Here is a 17,290-nt window from a genome sequence, read left to right as displayed (position 1 = left end):
TTAAATATTTTTAAAAGTAAAAAAACTAAACAAAAAATGAAGAGTATCTTTTGCTAACTAAGGCTACATGTATTTGATATAGTAAGATACAGTAAAAACAGTAATATTGTTAAATATTATTACAATTAAATTTTTTTTTTTTTTTTATGTTTCAAATGTTATTATTTTCTATAATGACAAAGCTGAATTCAGCAGTCATTGCTCCAGTCTTCAGTGTCACATGATCCTTTAGAAATCAAAATGTGTAAAAAAATTTGACAAATTAGCTAAAACAAATCTCTTTGCATTTTTATTTCCAAGGTAACGGAAAACTGGATGGCACATGCTAAATTAAAAGTGCAGCGCAATGAGGTAATGTGTCAACAATGTAGCATACTATGGTTTGAAGCATTTATCACTTCATACTGTGCGCTATTTTTAGAAAACAGCAGGTAGTCTTCACAGTATGCTACACTAGTATGCCATTCTGAACACATCCATAAACACAGGTACTTACAGTGAACTTTGACCTCTAAAGTGCAGTTTTCTTCTCCGACATCATTGCTGGCGGTGCATTTATAACCCCCCGCGCTTTCCCTCGTCAGGTTTTTCAATGTCACAATCTCAGGGTTCTTCAGATCTTTAGATAAAAATAAAAAAAACACAGTCTTGCACTGCATCCAAACAGACACAGAATGACAAGCGATAAATCCTGTTTCTTTTATATTAATCTAACACAAATTGTTGGTTGCTGGGTAGCCCCGTCCACATAAAAATATTATTTTGCAAAATTCTGTTCCACTTTTACCACCATTCAAATATTTGGGGTCAGTAAGAATTTTAAATATTTTTAAAAGTAAAAAAACTAAACAAAAAATGAAGAGTGTCTTTTGCTAACTAAGGCTACATGTATTTGATATAGTAAGATACAGTAAAAACAGTAATATTGTTAAATATTATTACAATTAAAACAATTTTTTTTTTTATGTTTCAAATGTTATTATTTTCTATAATGACAAAGCTGAATTCAGCAGTCATTGCTCCAGTCTTCAGTGGCACATGATCCTTTAGAAATCATTATCATGTACTGATTTGGTGCTTAAGAAACATTTATTATTATTGTCAATGCTGAAGACATTGTTTAAATATTATACATACATACATTTTTTTTCAGGATTCTTTGATGAATAGAAAGTTCAGCGTTTATTTGACAGAAATCTTTTGTAACGTTATAAGTGTCAATTCAATTCAATTTAATGAATCCTTAATGTAGAATTTCTTTCAAATTAAATAAAAAAATTAAATAAAAATAATAAAATCTTACTAACCCCAAACTTTTGAACAGCAGTGCAGCTGTATATTAAATATCAAATATGCTGTAGTTGGTTGTGACTGTGTCATGTCAAGCACCATTATCAAACTGTGAGTTACATGATAAACAAAAACAAAATTTTGCTTTTTATGGCTGGTTAGGACATGGTGAAGATTTATTGCTTGTAAGTTCATCACAACGGGCCTGATTAGAACACGCTGTCACACTTCAAGCTTCAAGTACTGAACCTACAACCTCTTTTGGTTAGTGTTGATTTCATTGAAACCTCATTTCTGACGTGAAAAAACTATTGAAAGTGCACAGTTGAATGAACAGAGCATGTTCTGCAAAATTCTCCATAAAGCCTGATGAAGGGTAGAGAGCACATTACATTACACATATGTCACATCTCCAAGCCGATCTCATAAGAGGGGCTAATTGAGAAGGTAGTGAAGCATGTGGGGTAAAAAATGCTGATGGAATTGATGTAAATTTAATTTGAGAAAGCTTGCGGTGTTAAATTGGCCCTGTAGTGTCTTCATCTATTTTCTGCTCCTCCAGAGTGGAGATGTCCACATGATTTACTCCCCACGCTTGGAAGATAAACTTAATGCTGCATTTTTTTTTCTTCATGAGAAAGCAGTATTAAAGTGATTGGAGCAGAGCAAGTCGGTTTAGCGTTTATAAACGTGGGCAACAGGTTACAGTCAAAATATCATCTTCACCTACATCACATTATCTAAATATGACACAGATTTTCGCCCATAATTATTAGTAAAATTTGTCATTATTAAAATTTCACTTACAGATGTAAATATTAAAATACTCTTCTAAGAGCTCACCTATGAGGGCCTGAGGTGGCAGCTTGCCAGCGTATTTTCCTTTGTCTAAGACTCTTTCCCATTTGTAGCTGATCGGGTCAGAACCATCTGTGGACTTGCAGCTCAGTCTGACATCACTTCCTTCCAGCAGACGACCCTCCATCCAACAGCGTGGTTTGGACGGCTTCACTACATTGCAAAACAGACAAACACATATAGTAAGGTAAATACTGCATGATGGTATGAGTTATTTTGTATCAGTATAGAGGTATTTTAGCTGGAAATTCAACAACTGAATGGACTTATATATTAAATATCCACATGGTAATGCATATTTTTGGATAACCCTGTGATTTTCTTAGCTGGAAATTCAACAAAGGATTGGCATACATATTATAAATCCACATAGTAATGCATTTATTTGGATAATTCAGTGAATTTTATATCATAATATAGGTATGTTAGCTGGACATTCAACAAAGAATTGGCTTAAATATTAAACAACCATGTACATGTGTGAGTGTACAGATCTGTACACTCACACATGCACTTTTACCCTTTTTGCATTGCTCCCCATTTAGATCTATTTTTCCTCACATCATGAACCTCTTAAAAAAAACAGATAACATGAATCTGTAAAACAACCCGTTCACCATTCTGTCCTCGACCCCCCACTCCTGCCATCAGACTCTGCTCCTGCTGCCTCTATCTGCTGAGCCAGGACAATTTTCCCCCGGCACTCACAGTGGGGGGATGCAATTACAGCTGCTGAGTGGGATGCAGGTCCCCTCCATCTCCCGACTCTGTCAGGATCACTTACGGCACACGGAGGAAGCTGCATTTGCCACCTCTGCCAAGCCATTATCTTTGTGTTGAACAAGACAAATGCTAATGTTTGCCCCTCAGAATCGAACGTGTCGTTTGAAAGCCATGGACCATTTGTACAAATGCATGCGTAAATTTGTGGTGCTCTTAAATGCCTTTATACAGCTGTGGCGAAGCGGTTAAGATGGAATGAAGGAGTATAGAAAGAAACAATGGGGTGAAAACAGACATATAATGTTTCTATGCAGGAGGAGGCATTTATTCAACACATACTCATAATAATACATGTTGAATGAGTAACTAAGACTGATTTATGTGTTTTGGAAGTTCGACTATAGTGTGTCTTGTAAATTTCTACATGTGATGACTGCTTTTTCCAAAGCTATCATGCATAATGTGTCATTCTTACTGTCATGCAGTCACTGAATGTCATTTCACGCTAAGATCAGGGCACAACTGGCACACTACGCCCAGGGACAACATCCTGGTGCTATTTTTGGACCCCTTACTCCGTGACATAAGCATCTGTCATGTCTTTATCATTTCCCAGGCCTACAAGAGGAGTTAATTAAAGCCAAGCTGCGGGGCCAAAGACTCACGGAGCACGATGAGTTTGACTGTGTTCCAGTAGTACTTCCCGCCGTTCTTGACCTTGCAGATGTATTCTCCGGAGTCGGCGAGCGAGAGGTCGCTGATCAAGAGTGAAGCGTCGCCTTTCAGATAGTCTCCCGCCAGGGAAAGCCGCCCAGCTTCACTCTCGTTGGGGTCGTAGATCCGACCCGCAAAGTATGTGATGACCTGGTGAAAGAGGAAACATACAGTGAGTTAATAAATACAGCTTTGATTAAGCTTGTGAAACTCTTTGTGCTAAGGGCGCAATCCAGTGAGGGTTGAGTCACAGTGCACGCCTGCAGTAGGAGTCTGCTAAACTCTGATGTCACTGTGAATCAGGCCTTTCTTTGCTTGGTTATATTTGTCTTTCGGTGTCCCTGATACTCAACTTCATTCTGTAAAGCAATGCTAAACTATTTTCCTAACAAGAATCTGTCCTATTCACTGATAAAAGTTCCCCCATTATCTAACAAAATAATTAATAAAAGCAACTTTTTAAAAATATTTTATCAATTTTTTTTTTTCATTCAAAAAAATTGTATAGGATTTTAATATTGACCATAACATGAAAATAATTATTTACTAAGAATTTAACTATTGATGCATCTGTATCAAAAAGGTTTTTAATCATTTTGACTGGCATGATCACAAAATCATGCGATGACAGTCTGCTTAAACTGAAAAAAAAAAAAAATTTTAAAATAAAAATGTCTAGTCAATCGTTGGAATCCTCCTCACACAACGGACAGACGAATCTGGACTGTGTATTTGTTGGACATTATCTTGATGGAACTCTCAACTTCTCGTATACATGGATCTAATGTGAAAACTGTAAATTTATGGCATTCAGCTTTTAATGTTGTGTCAGCTTTTCTAAAATCTTTGAAAAAATTATTTTATTTATTTATTTATTTTTTATATATATACATATTTTTATGATTATTATTATTATTATTTTTATTTTATTTTTAAGTTTACCAGGGTTGGGATGGGTTGGGGTGGGTTCTAAATGTACACAGTTGCTGTTTGTTTTATATTACTATTCCCAAAAGAAAATTCAATAAAGAGTTGTTAACAAAAATAAATAAATGAAAATGTCAGAAAATCAAGTCAAAAATTGAAAAATGATTCAATGAATTAAAAAAAGAACTATTTTGCTTCTAAATCATTCAAAAGTTGCACTACTGATCAAAAATTTCAGGTCAGTGTGATTTATACAAAAATATTATGCAGCACAACTGTGTTCAGCAATGATAATAAGAAGAAATGTTTATATAAGAAAAATCTGCATATTAGAATGATTTCTGAAGGATCATGTGACACTAAGGACTAGAGTAATAATGCTGAAAATTCAGCTTTGCATCCCTGGAATAAATTACATTTGAAAATATATTTAACAAGAAAACAGTATAAATTGTAATAATATTTTACAATATTACTGTTTTTGATAAAGTAAATACAGACTTGGTGAGCATAAGAGACTTCTTTCAAAAACATAAAATCTTAAAATCCACGTGAATTTTAGTGTATAAATAAACTAAAACGATGTACCTAAAAGATTAAACTGTTGGTGGCGCTATAGGGTTTGAGAGACAGACCCCAAAATTGTCAGCTAAGCAGAACAAAAACTCACCCCTAAAAAAGCTTTCTCTTATTAAAAAGCTACATGCTATTTAGAAAAATAGCTCTGAAATGATTCATAACTGGCAGGAAGTTAAATCAGCGAAAGGTTTGACCTCTTCTTGTTGGATATATTGTGTCAGGAAGGACCTCAGGGAGCAGCTTGAGCCGTAGCCAGATTAAAATGTAAAACTTGTCCTCGGGCCAATTCCACATCACTAGGTCATAAAAGTAATTGTTAGGGGTGATACGAGGCAAAGCAGTGACATATTAAAAATTAGCAGTTTTTACAGTGCTGATTGCAGCACCAGTTGATGGTGCAGTTTACAGAAAGACAACCCTTCCCATCATCGCAGCAAAAAAGCACTGCACTGCAGATCAGGGACTGTGGAGAGCAGCGAAGGCCAGCATCAGCAGCACAATGTCGCAGTGGCGGGAGATCAGATGTGCGCGCGCTCACCACTTTCTGCCGTGAGCTGGATTTATGCAGCATCCATTCGATGTCCAGCAGGGAGATGTCGGCTTGCCACAGCTGATGGTGGCACGGCAGCGTGGCATTGTCTCCGACCACCTTCTTCATCTCTGTCTGGCCATTTGCCTGAAGCACACTCAGCAATACTGTGGAGAGAGAGACAAAGAGAGAGGAGGAAGCGTTAAGGCCCGATGCCAGGGAGTAGTTAGGACTGAAGGGCTTTAGTTGGCTTTACTGCAGGTTGCAGAGGTAGATTGGTGGTTTTAGAGAGGGGCGTCAGGGATTTCATGCGACTGATCCACTGCGCTCTCATCCAGATCAGAGAGGAGATGATTCAGAGGCCAGAGGCTCCATGACAACGGTTTAACGGCTAAGCGGCCAATTTTCACACTGAACAGGAAATCAGCTCGCAAACAGAAGGGAGGGAATGAACTATTAGCGATTGCTGGAGATGAAGAAGGCCATGATTCTAAATTGATTGAGGTTGAAGCTGAATCTGTGCTAATCTGTTACAACTCCAATTTCCCCCCGTTCCGAACCATCACAATCTCCTAGCGTTTCCCATCACGACACATTTTCCACTCATCAAGCGATAAAATGCGGCGAGTGGACGTCCCGCAGTGTCGCTACTGTACTTTAACACCCTTTGCGTTTGAACATCTCTACATTAACACAGGGAGGCAGCTAAATGGAGCCCAGGCTAATTAATTCCCAGCATGCATTCTGATTGCAGAAATAATGCCCACACAGGCAGATGACAAGCAGACAACTCTACACCTCAGCCATATGCAACAGCCTTCTGCTTGAATAATCCTGATAATGTGAGACAGATTATCAAATATCTTTGCTTTGGGCAACGATCAGAACTGAGCACACTGCATAATGTTTTATAAAAATAGTATGTTAACATATTGCAGAGCGTGAATGTTTCAAATGCAATTATTTCACATTAATTCACTTTGGGGTAAATGTCTTCTCTTTTGGCAGTCTAAACAAATAATTGTCAGGGAGATGGTTCGTATCGTTTCTGGTTCATTTGTCTCACTAGAAATAGAAGGCCAAACATTGCTGTGTTCTATGCAGTGAATTCTGATTGTGTATACTGCACATTTTTTAGCAAATCTAGTAAAAAATCTAGTCAACTGGTTATTGAAAATTTGCATACTGCATACTACTTTCTTTAAAAAAAAAAAAAGGTGGTATGACATTTTCAAATATGAAAATTTGCTGGAAAAAGGAAAAAATGACAGAAACATTCATACTTTAAAGCTTCAACAAAACCACAAATTACTACTTTGACAGTCTGTACTCCACGGTGTAAGCTAAATTATATATTTTATATCTCAAGTATTATCACTATAATTTTAAGAAAAGATGGATATCTAAAAATACAGAGCCCGGTCTCATTCTAACACACTCTCGTCACTTTAATTAAAATCACATTTCTGTTCATTATCAGAATGGTGCATGTTGAACATTTCATTTTCTCCTCTTAATGCAGGATTATGTCATACCATGATATTTTAAGAACATCAACGAGACTTTTCTTGCTGTTTATTCAGCAAAAGTATCTCAGTATTAAATGGGTTAAAATGCATGCCAGCTAAAATGGGTTTTGATGGAACAGGTGAATTCTGCAGGCCACAGATTTAATATGGGACGCATTACGATGATCAGGTTGTTCTTCAAAGGAAATGATCAAATCAGATAAATCCTAATCTGCATGGCCTCGCGGTGTCGTGGAAATCCATCTTTGATACGCAGTACAATCATAGAGATCTGGCATTTGCTGCCTCGAAGTTAAGATTAAGAAAATAATGTGTGAGTTACAGAGGTTTTAAACTAAAGTGTAATAAAATGAAAAAGCTAGCTCTCAGAACAAAGTATGAAAGTTCAGAATGGCACACTTGTACTATATTCACAGAATACCTGGATAAACTGCTACATTTGTCTAAATGTATTGTATTGTATCCCATAAAGCACTGCACTCAACCTGACCAGCCATATGCTGTGACAAGTGAACCGGAAGTAATCTGCCACAATTCTTAAGATCTTTTTCTTGACAATTCATTTGATTGGACTGCCAAGTTGGTTTTACTCAGGATTTGATTAAAAATGCAAAGTATCTATTTTTATTATTAATTATATATATTATCTATTGTATTGTTTTATTAAAATAAACAAATAAAGAAACATTTACATATTATTATTATTTATATTTTATTAATTTAATTATTCATAAATAAATAAATCTTTTATATAGCACACTTTTTAATCAGTTAATGTTTAATTATTATTAGTATGAGCACTTCCAAATATCAACACTTTACAATCGATCAGATTAATACAGAACAAAAAAACTTGAATTGACAAAAAATGTAGCCTAAAATCTTAATTGTTGCATAATGCACAATTTCACATTGTAAACAGTATGCTAGTATTCCATTCTGAAAACGGTCTGATCACTGATTGGTTCAAGATATTCATCTCAACCAATCATGAGTCACTGTGTGCTCATTGGTGTACCAAAATCATTTGGGAAATGCACATAAAGTGCATTTCTCTAGAACTCAAGTACTACACCAGTTTGAAATCTTTGAAGCACACAGAGGTATCCATGTGTCTTAAACCGTAAGGAAGGTGCCTGTGGACCGGGTCATGTTAAGTTCTCAGCTGGAAAAGGTTTGGATGAAATGGCCATGTTAATGCCTGCAGAGCGAGAAAGGCTGAGTGTTCATCTGTCATGTTCTGCCTCTCCTGGACTGCCATCAGCTGCAGCTTGAGATTTTCTAGCCCCTTTTGGCGCATTGTGGCTCAGGCTGGGGGGAAGGAGAGTGAAAGAGCGGCTCATTAACAATAGGAACCAAGCAGCTTGGCTGAGATGCACCAAAAGCTGGTGGAAAAGCAGATTTCTATGAAGATGCCCTAGGGGGAGTTGTGCTCCAGTAAATTCTCCTCCCCACAGATCTCAGCAATCTTATTATAGAGCAGCCAATAGCACATATCACATCCATACCCTTCAAACTGTCCAAAGTCATGGTACATAGCCTTCCCTGTCTTTACACTGGCAATCGGGCATCACCACAGGAGCGAGCTGTGATCTCCCACCCAATATCAACCTCCACATTTCCAGCAAGAAGAGGAAAACAGAGGAAAGATCTTGCAGCTGAGATCTAAATAATGGTCCTTGCATCCCTATAACTATCACTCATACTGAGGGTTGGGGTTCAAAAATATTAAACTTCAGTGAGAAACCTTTTCCACACCATTTGTGCAACAGCTATTATTTTCCTAACAAGTTGCTCAATTCAATGCAGAAAAAAACTAGCGACGAAGCATTTTGTTATGCTACATTACTAATTCATACCCACAGCTCTACATGAGGCTGAGAAGTCTGATTAATTTTAGTGAGTCAGTTCATTCAGACAGTTCAAAAATTGATTCATTGATTTGTTTCACTTCATTGATTCAAGCTTCGGATATATAAACTAGGTTGTCTAGTTTAATGTATTTAGTTTAATGCAATGCTGTTAGTTGTATACTAAAAAAAAGGGGGGCCTTAAAGGGATAATTCACCCAAAAATAAAATACAACTTCCAACCAATCTCCATTATTTTTTAGTTAAAAAACAAAAACTTGAATACCTTTGCACCTTTGTCTTGTTTTCCAGTGCAAATGTCTAAAGATTCTGCAAAATGACACAATAAGAATGAAATGAGTTTATGATTAAAACATGAACAAATATTTGCAATCTTCTTAATTCAAATATTTTCATACCCCATTGACAGATATTTGTTCTTGTTTTTAAGCATAAACTCACTTGTGTTCAGTTTTCAAGGCTTCATTTTACATTTGCATGTCATTAAAAATTTTCAGATATTTATACTGGAAAACAAAAATACAGAGGAAGATATTATTTTTTGCAATGCATGCAGCATTTAATGCAATGACTTTATGAATTTAAGACTTTTTTAAACCTCCAGAAACCCTGACATTCCAATAATGTATGACAAAGTTTATTGGAGTATGTTTTACGAGAAAAATACTATTTCAGTCGTCAACTTCAAAATTTCAAGCTTAATTCAATGTGTAACTTGCCATTTCTTTGTAATTATTTGAGAAATTCAAGCAATTTCTGATAGAAAATTGTCAAATTTAAATCCAACAAATTGAAAAAGTAAATCATACACCATACAGTACAGGTTTGGAACTACACGTCAATCACAATTTCTTCAGAAAATATAAAAGTGTAGTCATTCCTTTTCTAGTTCTCTGAAAAACTTTACCATAGACTCTGGAGTGATGAGGCCCATCTATTGCCTTTTTGATTCAGCAAAGACAGAGGTGAAAGCCCAGAGAATGAGAGAAGGCACTTTGTTTTCCTGTTGTTGTGCTCACTCAGCTTTGCTGGAAACTGTAAATGCACCGAAATGGGAAGAGGGGGAGGTGGGTATTATCTGATGATGTATGCTTGAGTGTATTTGGGGGTTGAGAGAAAGGAGAAAGGCAAGAACATATACAGATAAATGTGCTTCACCGTGCAGCGCAGCACATGGTTCATCTTAAGCCGATTTACACTGCATTTATCTGTCAATGTTCAGACATCCTCTTGAAATATCACGCTCGGTGCAGTTTAATATCACACATGAAAGTCTGGTGCCTCATGTGAACATCTTCCTAGAGTGAAACGCTCCACATTAAAGCTGTATTTTATGTCTCCACTGCCCAGATGAGTCCACTGAGCTATAAAAAAGACAAAGACTGGTGCTTCATTTCAGCAAGTGTCCAGAAATGCAGCAATAAATACAAGTGCTCTTTGGCCGCAGCGCTGACAGGTCAAGTGCAAGTTCATGGTTCTACTCTTTCATTCTCACACAACACCAGACAAAACCTAACCACAGAGCACGTTTAATTTAGAGTTGTGTTCCTAGATTTGACACAAATAGTGAACTGAGCCTGAAACTAAATCAAGCATTACTGTCATACTTACAGTTAGCGATCTATCAAATTAAACTTGTTTAAAAATGAAAGTTCATCCAAAAGTTCACCATTTACTTACCATTATGTCATTCCAATCCTATATTTCTTCTGCAAATATTTAAAAAATGCCACAATATTACCAACCACTCAGAACACCCTAGCAACCCCATAGCAATGTGCTAACAACTAGGGCTGCATGATTAATAAAAAAAAAAAAATAACCTGCGATATGGCTTAGTGTGTGTCACAACGGCTGTGATTTAATTATATAAACATGCGTTCACAATTTTCATAGTGAAGCGCAGCACTGCGAGCAGCTCATGATCCAGTGTTTTCAGTGTCTCAGTAAAATGCATGGGCCAACCATATTCCTATAATTATATTTAGAAGTCAATAGAGAAACTTTAAAAGCCATTCACACAGAAATCATTTTTGATTTGAAAAACGTGAGAAGCGGGCAGTGGAACGAGGAAAAATATGCAAGGCCTTGAGGCATGTATTTTAGAAGTTGAACGTCGTGTTTTTAGAACGCTGTGCCATGCGCGAGACACGGCAAAAGACGTGAGCACAACGATCAAACACGTCCAGCTAGAGTGTTTGCATAAGAAAAACAATGGAAAAGTAGTGCAATGGAATAGAAAATCATGTTTTGTGTGAAATTAAAAAATAAATAAAAGCTTGATGGTTTGATGTTTGAAAATAAAGAAATCGAGATTCATATTGCAATTTTAAAGTTGCAATGTAAAATGCAATTATTTTTTTTAAATACTCATTTTTTATTTTACAGCAAAGAATTACAATAGTAATTAGGGCTGCACGATTATGACAAAAATCATAATTGTCGATTATTCCCTTGAAATTGTAATTGCGATTATTAATTACGATTATCACAAAGTTTATACCATTGTTTGATGCAACTGCATGCCGTATTTTTAAATGAAAATAAACAAGCTGAAAACACTCTAACTGAAAAACTTTTAGTGCTTTTCTATAGTAGTAAGCCTCAAATGTCAACTATACATCGGATTGGTTTCTTCTTTAAATTATAAAAAAGTAAAAATATGAATGGTATTATAATGTTATACTAAAACTAAAATTAAAATAATGGGAAAAACCCTTAAGATAACATGTAGAAAGAAAAAAACGCATCTTAAGCACGCCAAATAACAAAAGTGGACTTTGAACAATTAATTGCTGCTTTGAACGATTACGTTATTGTGGCATCCATAATTGTAGTCGTGATTAGAAATTCGATTAATTGTGCAGTCCTAATAGTAATATATATTTTTTAATTATTATTATTATCATCAAAGTAACCCTTTAGGATTTCCTGTAGTACTGATGATGAAGGCAAAGGAATGAATGAAAAGGAAAGATTGATCACAAGAGAACTCTGATGGCTGGACTCAGCTGTCTCTCTCTCCACCTGGTCTGGATCAGCCACAGGATCAAAGCCTAATGGGAAACCTGATTTCTGATGTGTCTGACAACATCAAGTCCACCTTGCTACTGCTATAGTCCTGTCAAACAGACACTTTTTTATAATTAATCACCACATCTATCTATCTATCTATCTATCTATCTATCTATCTATCTATCTATCTATCTATCTATCTATCTATCTATCTATCTATCTATCTATCTATCTATCTATCTATCTATCTGTCTGTCTGTCTGTCTGTCTGTCTGTCTGTCTGTCTGTCTGTCTGTCTAGCCATCCATCCATCCGACAGTCCAATTGAATCGCACATATACATATATATATATATATACACAATTGTCCTTTTTTCCTTGTCAATGTCAGCTAATCATTGGTATTCTCTTCTAGCGTTCTTGACAGCAGTAATTCATGTGATCAAATGAGGGAGAAAAGCATCATGTACATATCAAGACGTGTACTGAAGTCAAGTGTACTTTCAGCATTTTAAAGAGCCAATTCAGGTGTCTGGATCACAGTGGTGGAGCAATGTTGTATAGTACAGCATACAAAGTGTGCATTTTCACATAATTATTTTAGTGACATCACTTGCAAATAAACAGTTCTATCAGAGACCACAATTCATTCTTTTTAAATTCCCCCCTCAGTTTTGAAGACATTTCATCTCCCATTAATATCTTTTAGCCAGCACAAATAAATCATTTTGACAGTTTTCTCTCTTTTGGGACATTTTCCTCTACTAGAGACAATGCAATCGTATCTTAATAACTGTAGCACTTTTCCCACAGAAATCATCAAATCAATAGCTAAACATATCTATCAATACCGGACACAAACAGTCACTCTGAATCAAAGTGCAAACAAAAGAGCAGACCAGACTTGCTCCCGTTCTACTGTCTGCTTTATGCAGGGATACAGTTCGCCATTGGCCTGCTCTGATCAATACTATAATACACTTTTTCTCCTGCCACATCCATTTTGCTGCAATTTGCAACTTTCGTGCCCATTAGGTAGAAAATTTAGCTGACTGTGGGGGAGAGCGGAAGAGGGGAAATGCATCTTTGTCTTCCCGAATCCATTGTCGACTGCTCAACACAAACAGCTCGGCCCGTACAAAAGCTAAATTACTGTATCCCTTGCGGTCACATTGAGTTTCCTTTTCATCTAATGCAATTTACTATGCTAGGGTTTAGACAACATGGCTTGGTTTGTTTCATCACATGTAGAATGGTATAAAAATATGAATAAATACATACCACGGACAACAGTGTGTACTAATCGGAATGTAAGCCCTGAAGTCAAAACAGATTTGTTATAAATTTGCTGGTACCCGCAATAAAAAACTGTGGTTTGGATCATCTGGTTGGGTCTTCAAGTTTGCGATACAAAGAATGACAGATGCTCTTAAAATCGTGCGGTATTGGCAAACCACTTTAGTGACAAGAACAATTTGTCTGGTGCCTTTCACTAGCATGGCAGCAAGGTTAGCCAAAGCATTCTGGGTGTTCATTAAGAGCAATGTGGAAACAACTCAACTGCTGAACGTTCAACATTCCACGCTAATTAAAAACAGACTTTTAGTGCTCTTATTTGTATGCCGCAGCACTCAAAAGCAGCACTTGCATTAAAACCAGCTTTAAGACCAAACCATTAGTGATAATTCATGCAAAAGTGGGTCTGTCATCATTTTCTCACTCTCATATGTGGGAAATAAAAGTAGATATTTAGCAGAATGTCAGCTTATTCCCACAAAAAGTCAAACAGGTATGGAATGAGGTAGAATTTTTATTTTTGGCTGAATCATTCATTTAAGACCTTGATTAGGATTCAACTGAAGCCTGGTGATCTCAGGGTAATAAACATTTGTAGAGCTCTGAAAAAAATGAGAAGTGATCTAGGTAAAAACTCTTCGCCTTAAACAAAAAGTGCAAACTGCACAGGATATCCGACTCCCACAAGTTTGGAGCAAGTTTACTTTTTGGTGCTGAATGAAATATACTGTAAGTACATTTATAAAATAACGTCTTGAGGCGTCTGATATCATGGATGGATTTTTTCCCACTGAGCTTGTTACTATACGTTTTGGAATTGCTATCTCCATGAAGTATACATGCTGGAATTTGGCAAGGCATCTTAAAAGACAGCATAATTATGCTGCATATCCATCCATCCATCCGACAGTCCAATTGAATCGCACATATACATATATATATATATATACACAATTGTCCTTTTTTCCTTGTCAATGTCAGCTAATCATTGGTATTCTCTTCTAGCGTTCTTGACAGCAGTAATTCATGTGATCAAATGAGGGAGAAAAGCATCATGTACATATCAAGACGTGTACTGAAGTCAAGTGTACTTTCAGCATTTTAAAGAGCCAATTCAGGTGTCTGGATCACAGTGGTGGAGCAATGTTGTATAGTACAGCATACAAAGTGTGCATTTTCACATAATTATTTTAGTGAACACAGACATCACTTGCAAATAAACAGTGCTATCAGAGACCACAATTCATTCTTTTTAAATTCCCCCCTCAGTTTTGAAGACATTTCATCTCCCATTAATATCTTTTAGCCAGCACAAATAAATCATTTTGACAGTTTTCTCTCTTTTGGGACATTTTCCTCTACTAGAGACAATGCAATCGTATCTTAATAACTGTAGCACTTTTCCCACAGAAATCATCAAATCAATAGCTAAACATATCTATCAATACCGGACACAAACAGTCACTCTGAATCAAAGTGCAAACAAAAGAGCAGACCAGACTTGCTCCCGTTCTACTGTCTGCTTTATGCAGGGATACAGTTCGCCATTGGCCTGCTCTGATCAATACTATAATACACTTTTTCTCCTGCCACATCCATTTTGCTGCAATTTGCAACTTTCGTGCCCATTAGGTAGAAAATTTAGCTGACTGTGGGGGAGAGCGGAAGAGGGGAAATGCATCTTTGTCTTCCCGAATCCATTGTCGACTGCTCAACACAAACAGCTCGGCCCGTACAAAAGCTAAATTACTGTATCCCTTGCGGTCACATTGAGTTTCCTTTTCATCTAATGCAATTTACTATGCTAGGGTTTAGACAACATGGCTTGGTTTGCTTTGCCAATTTGTCCAATCTCTTTTCCAGTAAATGTGAGCTCCAGCAAACAAGGCGCACGTGAAAAGACTCTGTAATATAGCACATTTAAGTAGTGTAGTATGTGCAGGGAAAGAATCAGTCATGCCATTAGAGCTGTGATTGTTATCCATCCATCTTCACCCTCACCATGATGAAAACAAAAACCTCCATCACGATTCATCATCAAATCCACAGCCGCAAGACAACGGTCGAGTGCTCGAAACATCACAAGCCATCAAATGAAATCAGTCCGGAGCCTCTTTCCACTCCGAGATGCTGCTCTCAAACACAAAAAATCATTTCAGCTTGGACATGCTGAGCACTTTTGTTGTTCACTGTAAGAAAAATAACAAAGAACAGTGTACAGATAAAAAGCATAGTGACCAAACTGTCTGAACTATCCTGAACTGACACATTTGTCTAGAAGATATATTTTGTCTCCAGAGGAAAAACAGGGCCACTTGTTGGATGGTTTATTAAAGGAACGTTCCAGTTTCATAACAAGTCAACTTCGATCAACAGCATCAGATCAACATTGCTGTCAGAAAATTATTTTGAATCTACGAGGCAAGGAAAAGGCATTTAAAGTAGAAATGTGCAGCTTTTATAAGCCATTTATGCTAACCAAGGCTCAATTTAATTTATCAAAAATATAGCAAAAACAGTAATAGTGAAATTACAATTTAAAATAATTATTTTATTTGTTTATATATTTTAAAATATAATTTATTCCTGTGATGGCAAAGCTAAATTTTCAACAGGCATTACTACAGGTTTCAGGTCAAATGATCCTTCAGGTGCTGATTTGGTAAGAAATATTTCTTATTATCAATGTTGAAAACAGTTGTGCTGCTTAATATTTTTGTAGATACAAGCCAGGGTACATCTTTTTTCAGGATTGTCTGAATAGAAGGTTCAAAAGAACAATTTTGGAATCTCTACTTCTGTAATTGTCTGTATATTATTAAATGGTGCGCATTGCTCCATAGACCTTTATTATAAGTGCAATTTTTGCTCAATCACTACAAAGTGACTGATAATTTGACATTATTTTCCATGTTTAGTTTGTAATTATACCTGGAACAATCCTTTAAGAACCTCCCATTGCTTAAAACTGCCCGCAAATAAATAAAACACAATCCCAGAATCAGTGCAAACCCGTCTCACTACATATTCTCTACACTGCAAAAATTACCTTAGACAATAAATAAATAAATGGAGCAAGTTTTATGCTTAGAACTAGGGCAAAAATCTGCAAATGGAACAAAACAAGATGTACTTCGATTCAAGATATTTTCTGGAAAGTCTAACATATCAAATTTTGCTTCTCAGGAAAACTTGTTTAAAGAATGTATACAGACAGACAGATCTAAAACAGAGCACTAAAAACATCTTGTCCAGGACTAGACGTGCTTGGATCTGGGAAACCAAAACACTCATTGCCAGATACACTGAAGCAAATAGTATTAATTGTGTTGTCATCACTTAACTCATTAGCAGTAAATCAGCCTCCTCTCGTTCTCGGCCATTGAACTGTGAGCAGATACATCAAGACGGTGCAATCACTCATGGATAGGTGAATAACAGTTAGAGACATGACAGCCACGGATACAGTCTGTCCACCTGGCTGTTCGACGCAGGAGCGAACAGGTTTGTTTTGAGCTGAAAGCTTTCTACATCACTGACCACATTTGAAATCCCCTATGGAGACTCCATAGAAACCCAAAGAACAGAACAGAAATGTTGCATTTCTCCATTAGGGAATAAATGCCACAATTACTGTATTTTAAGCTGCGATGTGGTGTAGCACAGAGCTGACAATCCCTGTCGTCCTCGATCAGGATTCATGGGCTATGATGCAGCCGGCCTAATGCCAAGACCAAGACGACATGTTTCCCCTGATTCAACAACAAATTATTAAATCACTACTAGAGAAGCTATGGCCAATGACAATGAACTGCAGCACAGGCCAAGATTTTATTTTATTTATGTTGTACCACACTGGATCCCTCCCCTTCAAGCATTTTAGAGCTCTGCTATATATATATATATATATATATATATATATATATATATATATATATATATACACACACACAAAAAAAA

At 36.5% G+C, this 17,290-nt stretch overlaps 1 protein-coding gene across 1 annotated transcript in view; it reads right to left on the bottom strand.

Moving 5' to 3' along the window:
* The window catches only part of LOC107565277 (CXADR-like membrane protein), a 47,978-nt gene that overhangs the window by 1,289 nt on the left and 29,399 nt on the right, over positions 1-17,290 (bottom strand). Inside the window, exons 2-5 of the mRNA XM_016250499.1 lie at positions 5,630-5,787; positions 3,537-3,735; positions 2,134-2,301; positions 497-619 (exon numbers count right to left, since the gene is read on the bottom strand). Coding sequence (XP_016105985.1) covers positions 497-619; positions 2,134-2,301; positions 3,537-3,735; positions 5,630-5,787 — 648 coding nt within the window. The remainder of the gene's footprint in view (positions 1-496; positions 620-2,133; positions 2,302-3,536; positions 3,736-5,629; positions 5,788-17,290) is intronic.

This window comes from Sinocyclocheilus grahami, unplaced genomic scaffold (assembly GCF_001515645.1).
Source record: "Sinocyclocheilus grahami isolate Dianchi unplaced genomic scaffold, SAMN03320097.WGS_v1.1 scaffold991.1, whole genome shotgun sequence".
Classification (NCBI taxonomy): domain Eukaryota; kingdom Metazoa; phylum Chordata; class Actinopteri; order Cypriniformes; family Cyprinidae; genus Sinocyclocheilus; species Sinocyclocheilus grahami.
The sequence above is the reverse complement of the archived record's forward strand: the minus strand, read 5'-3'. Positions and strand labels throughout refer to the sequence as shown.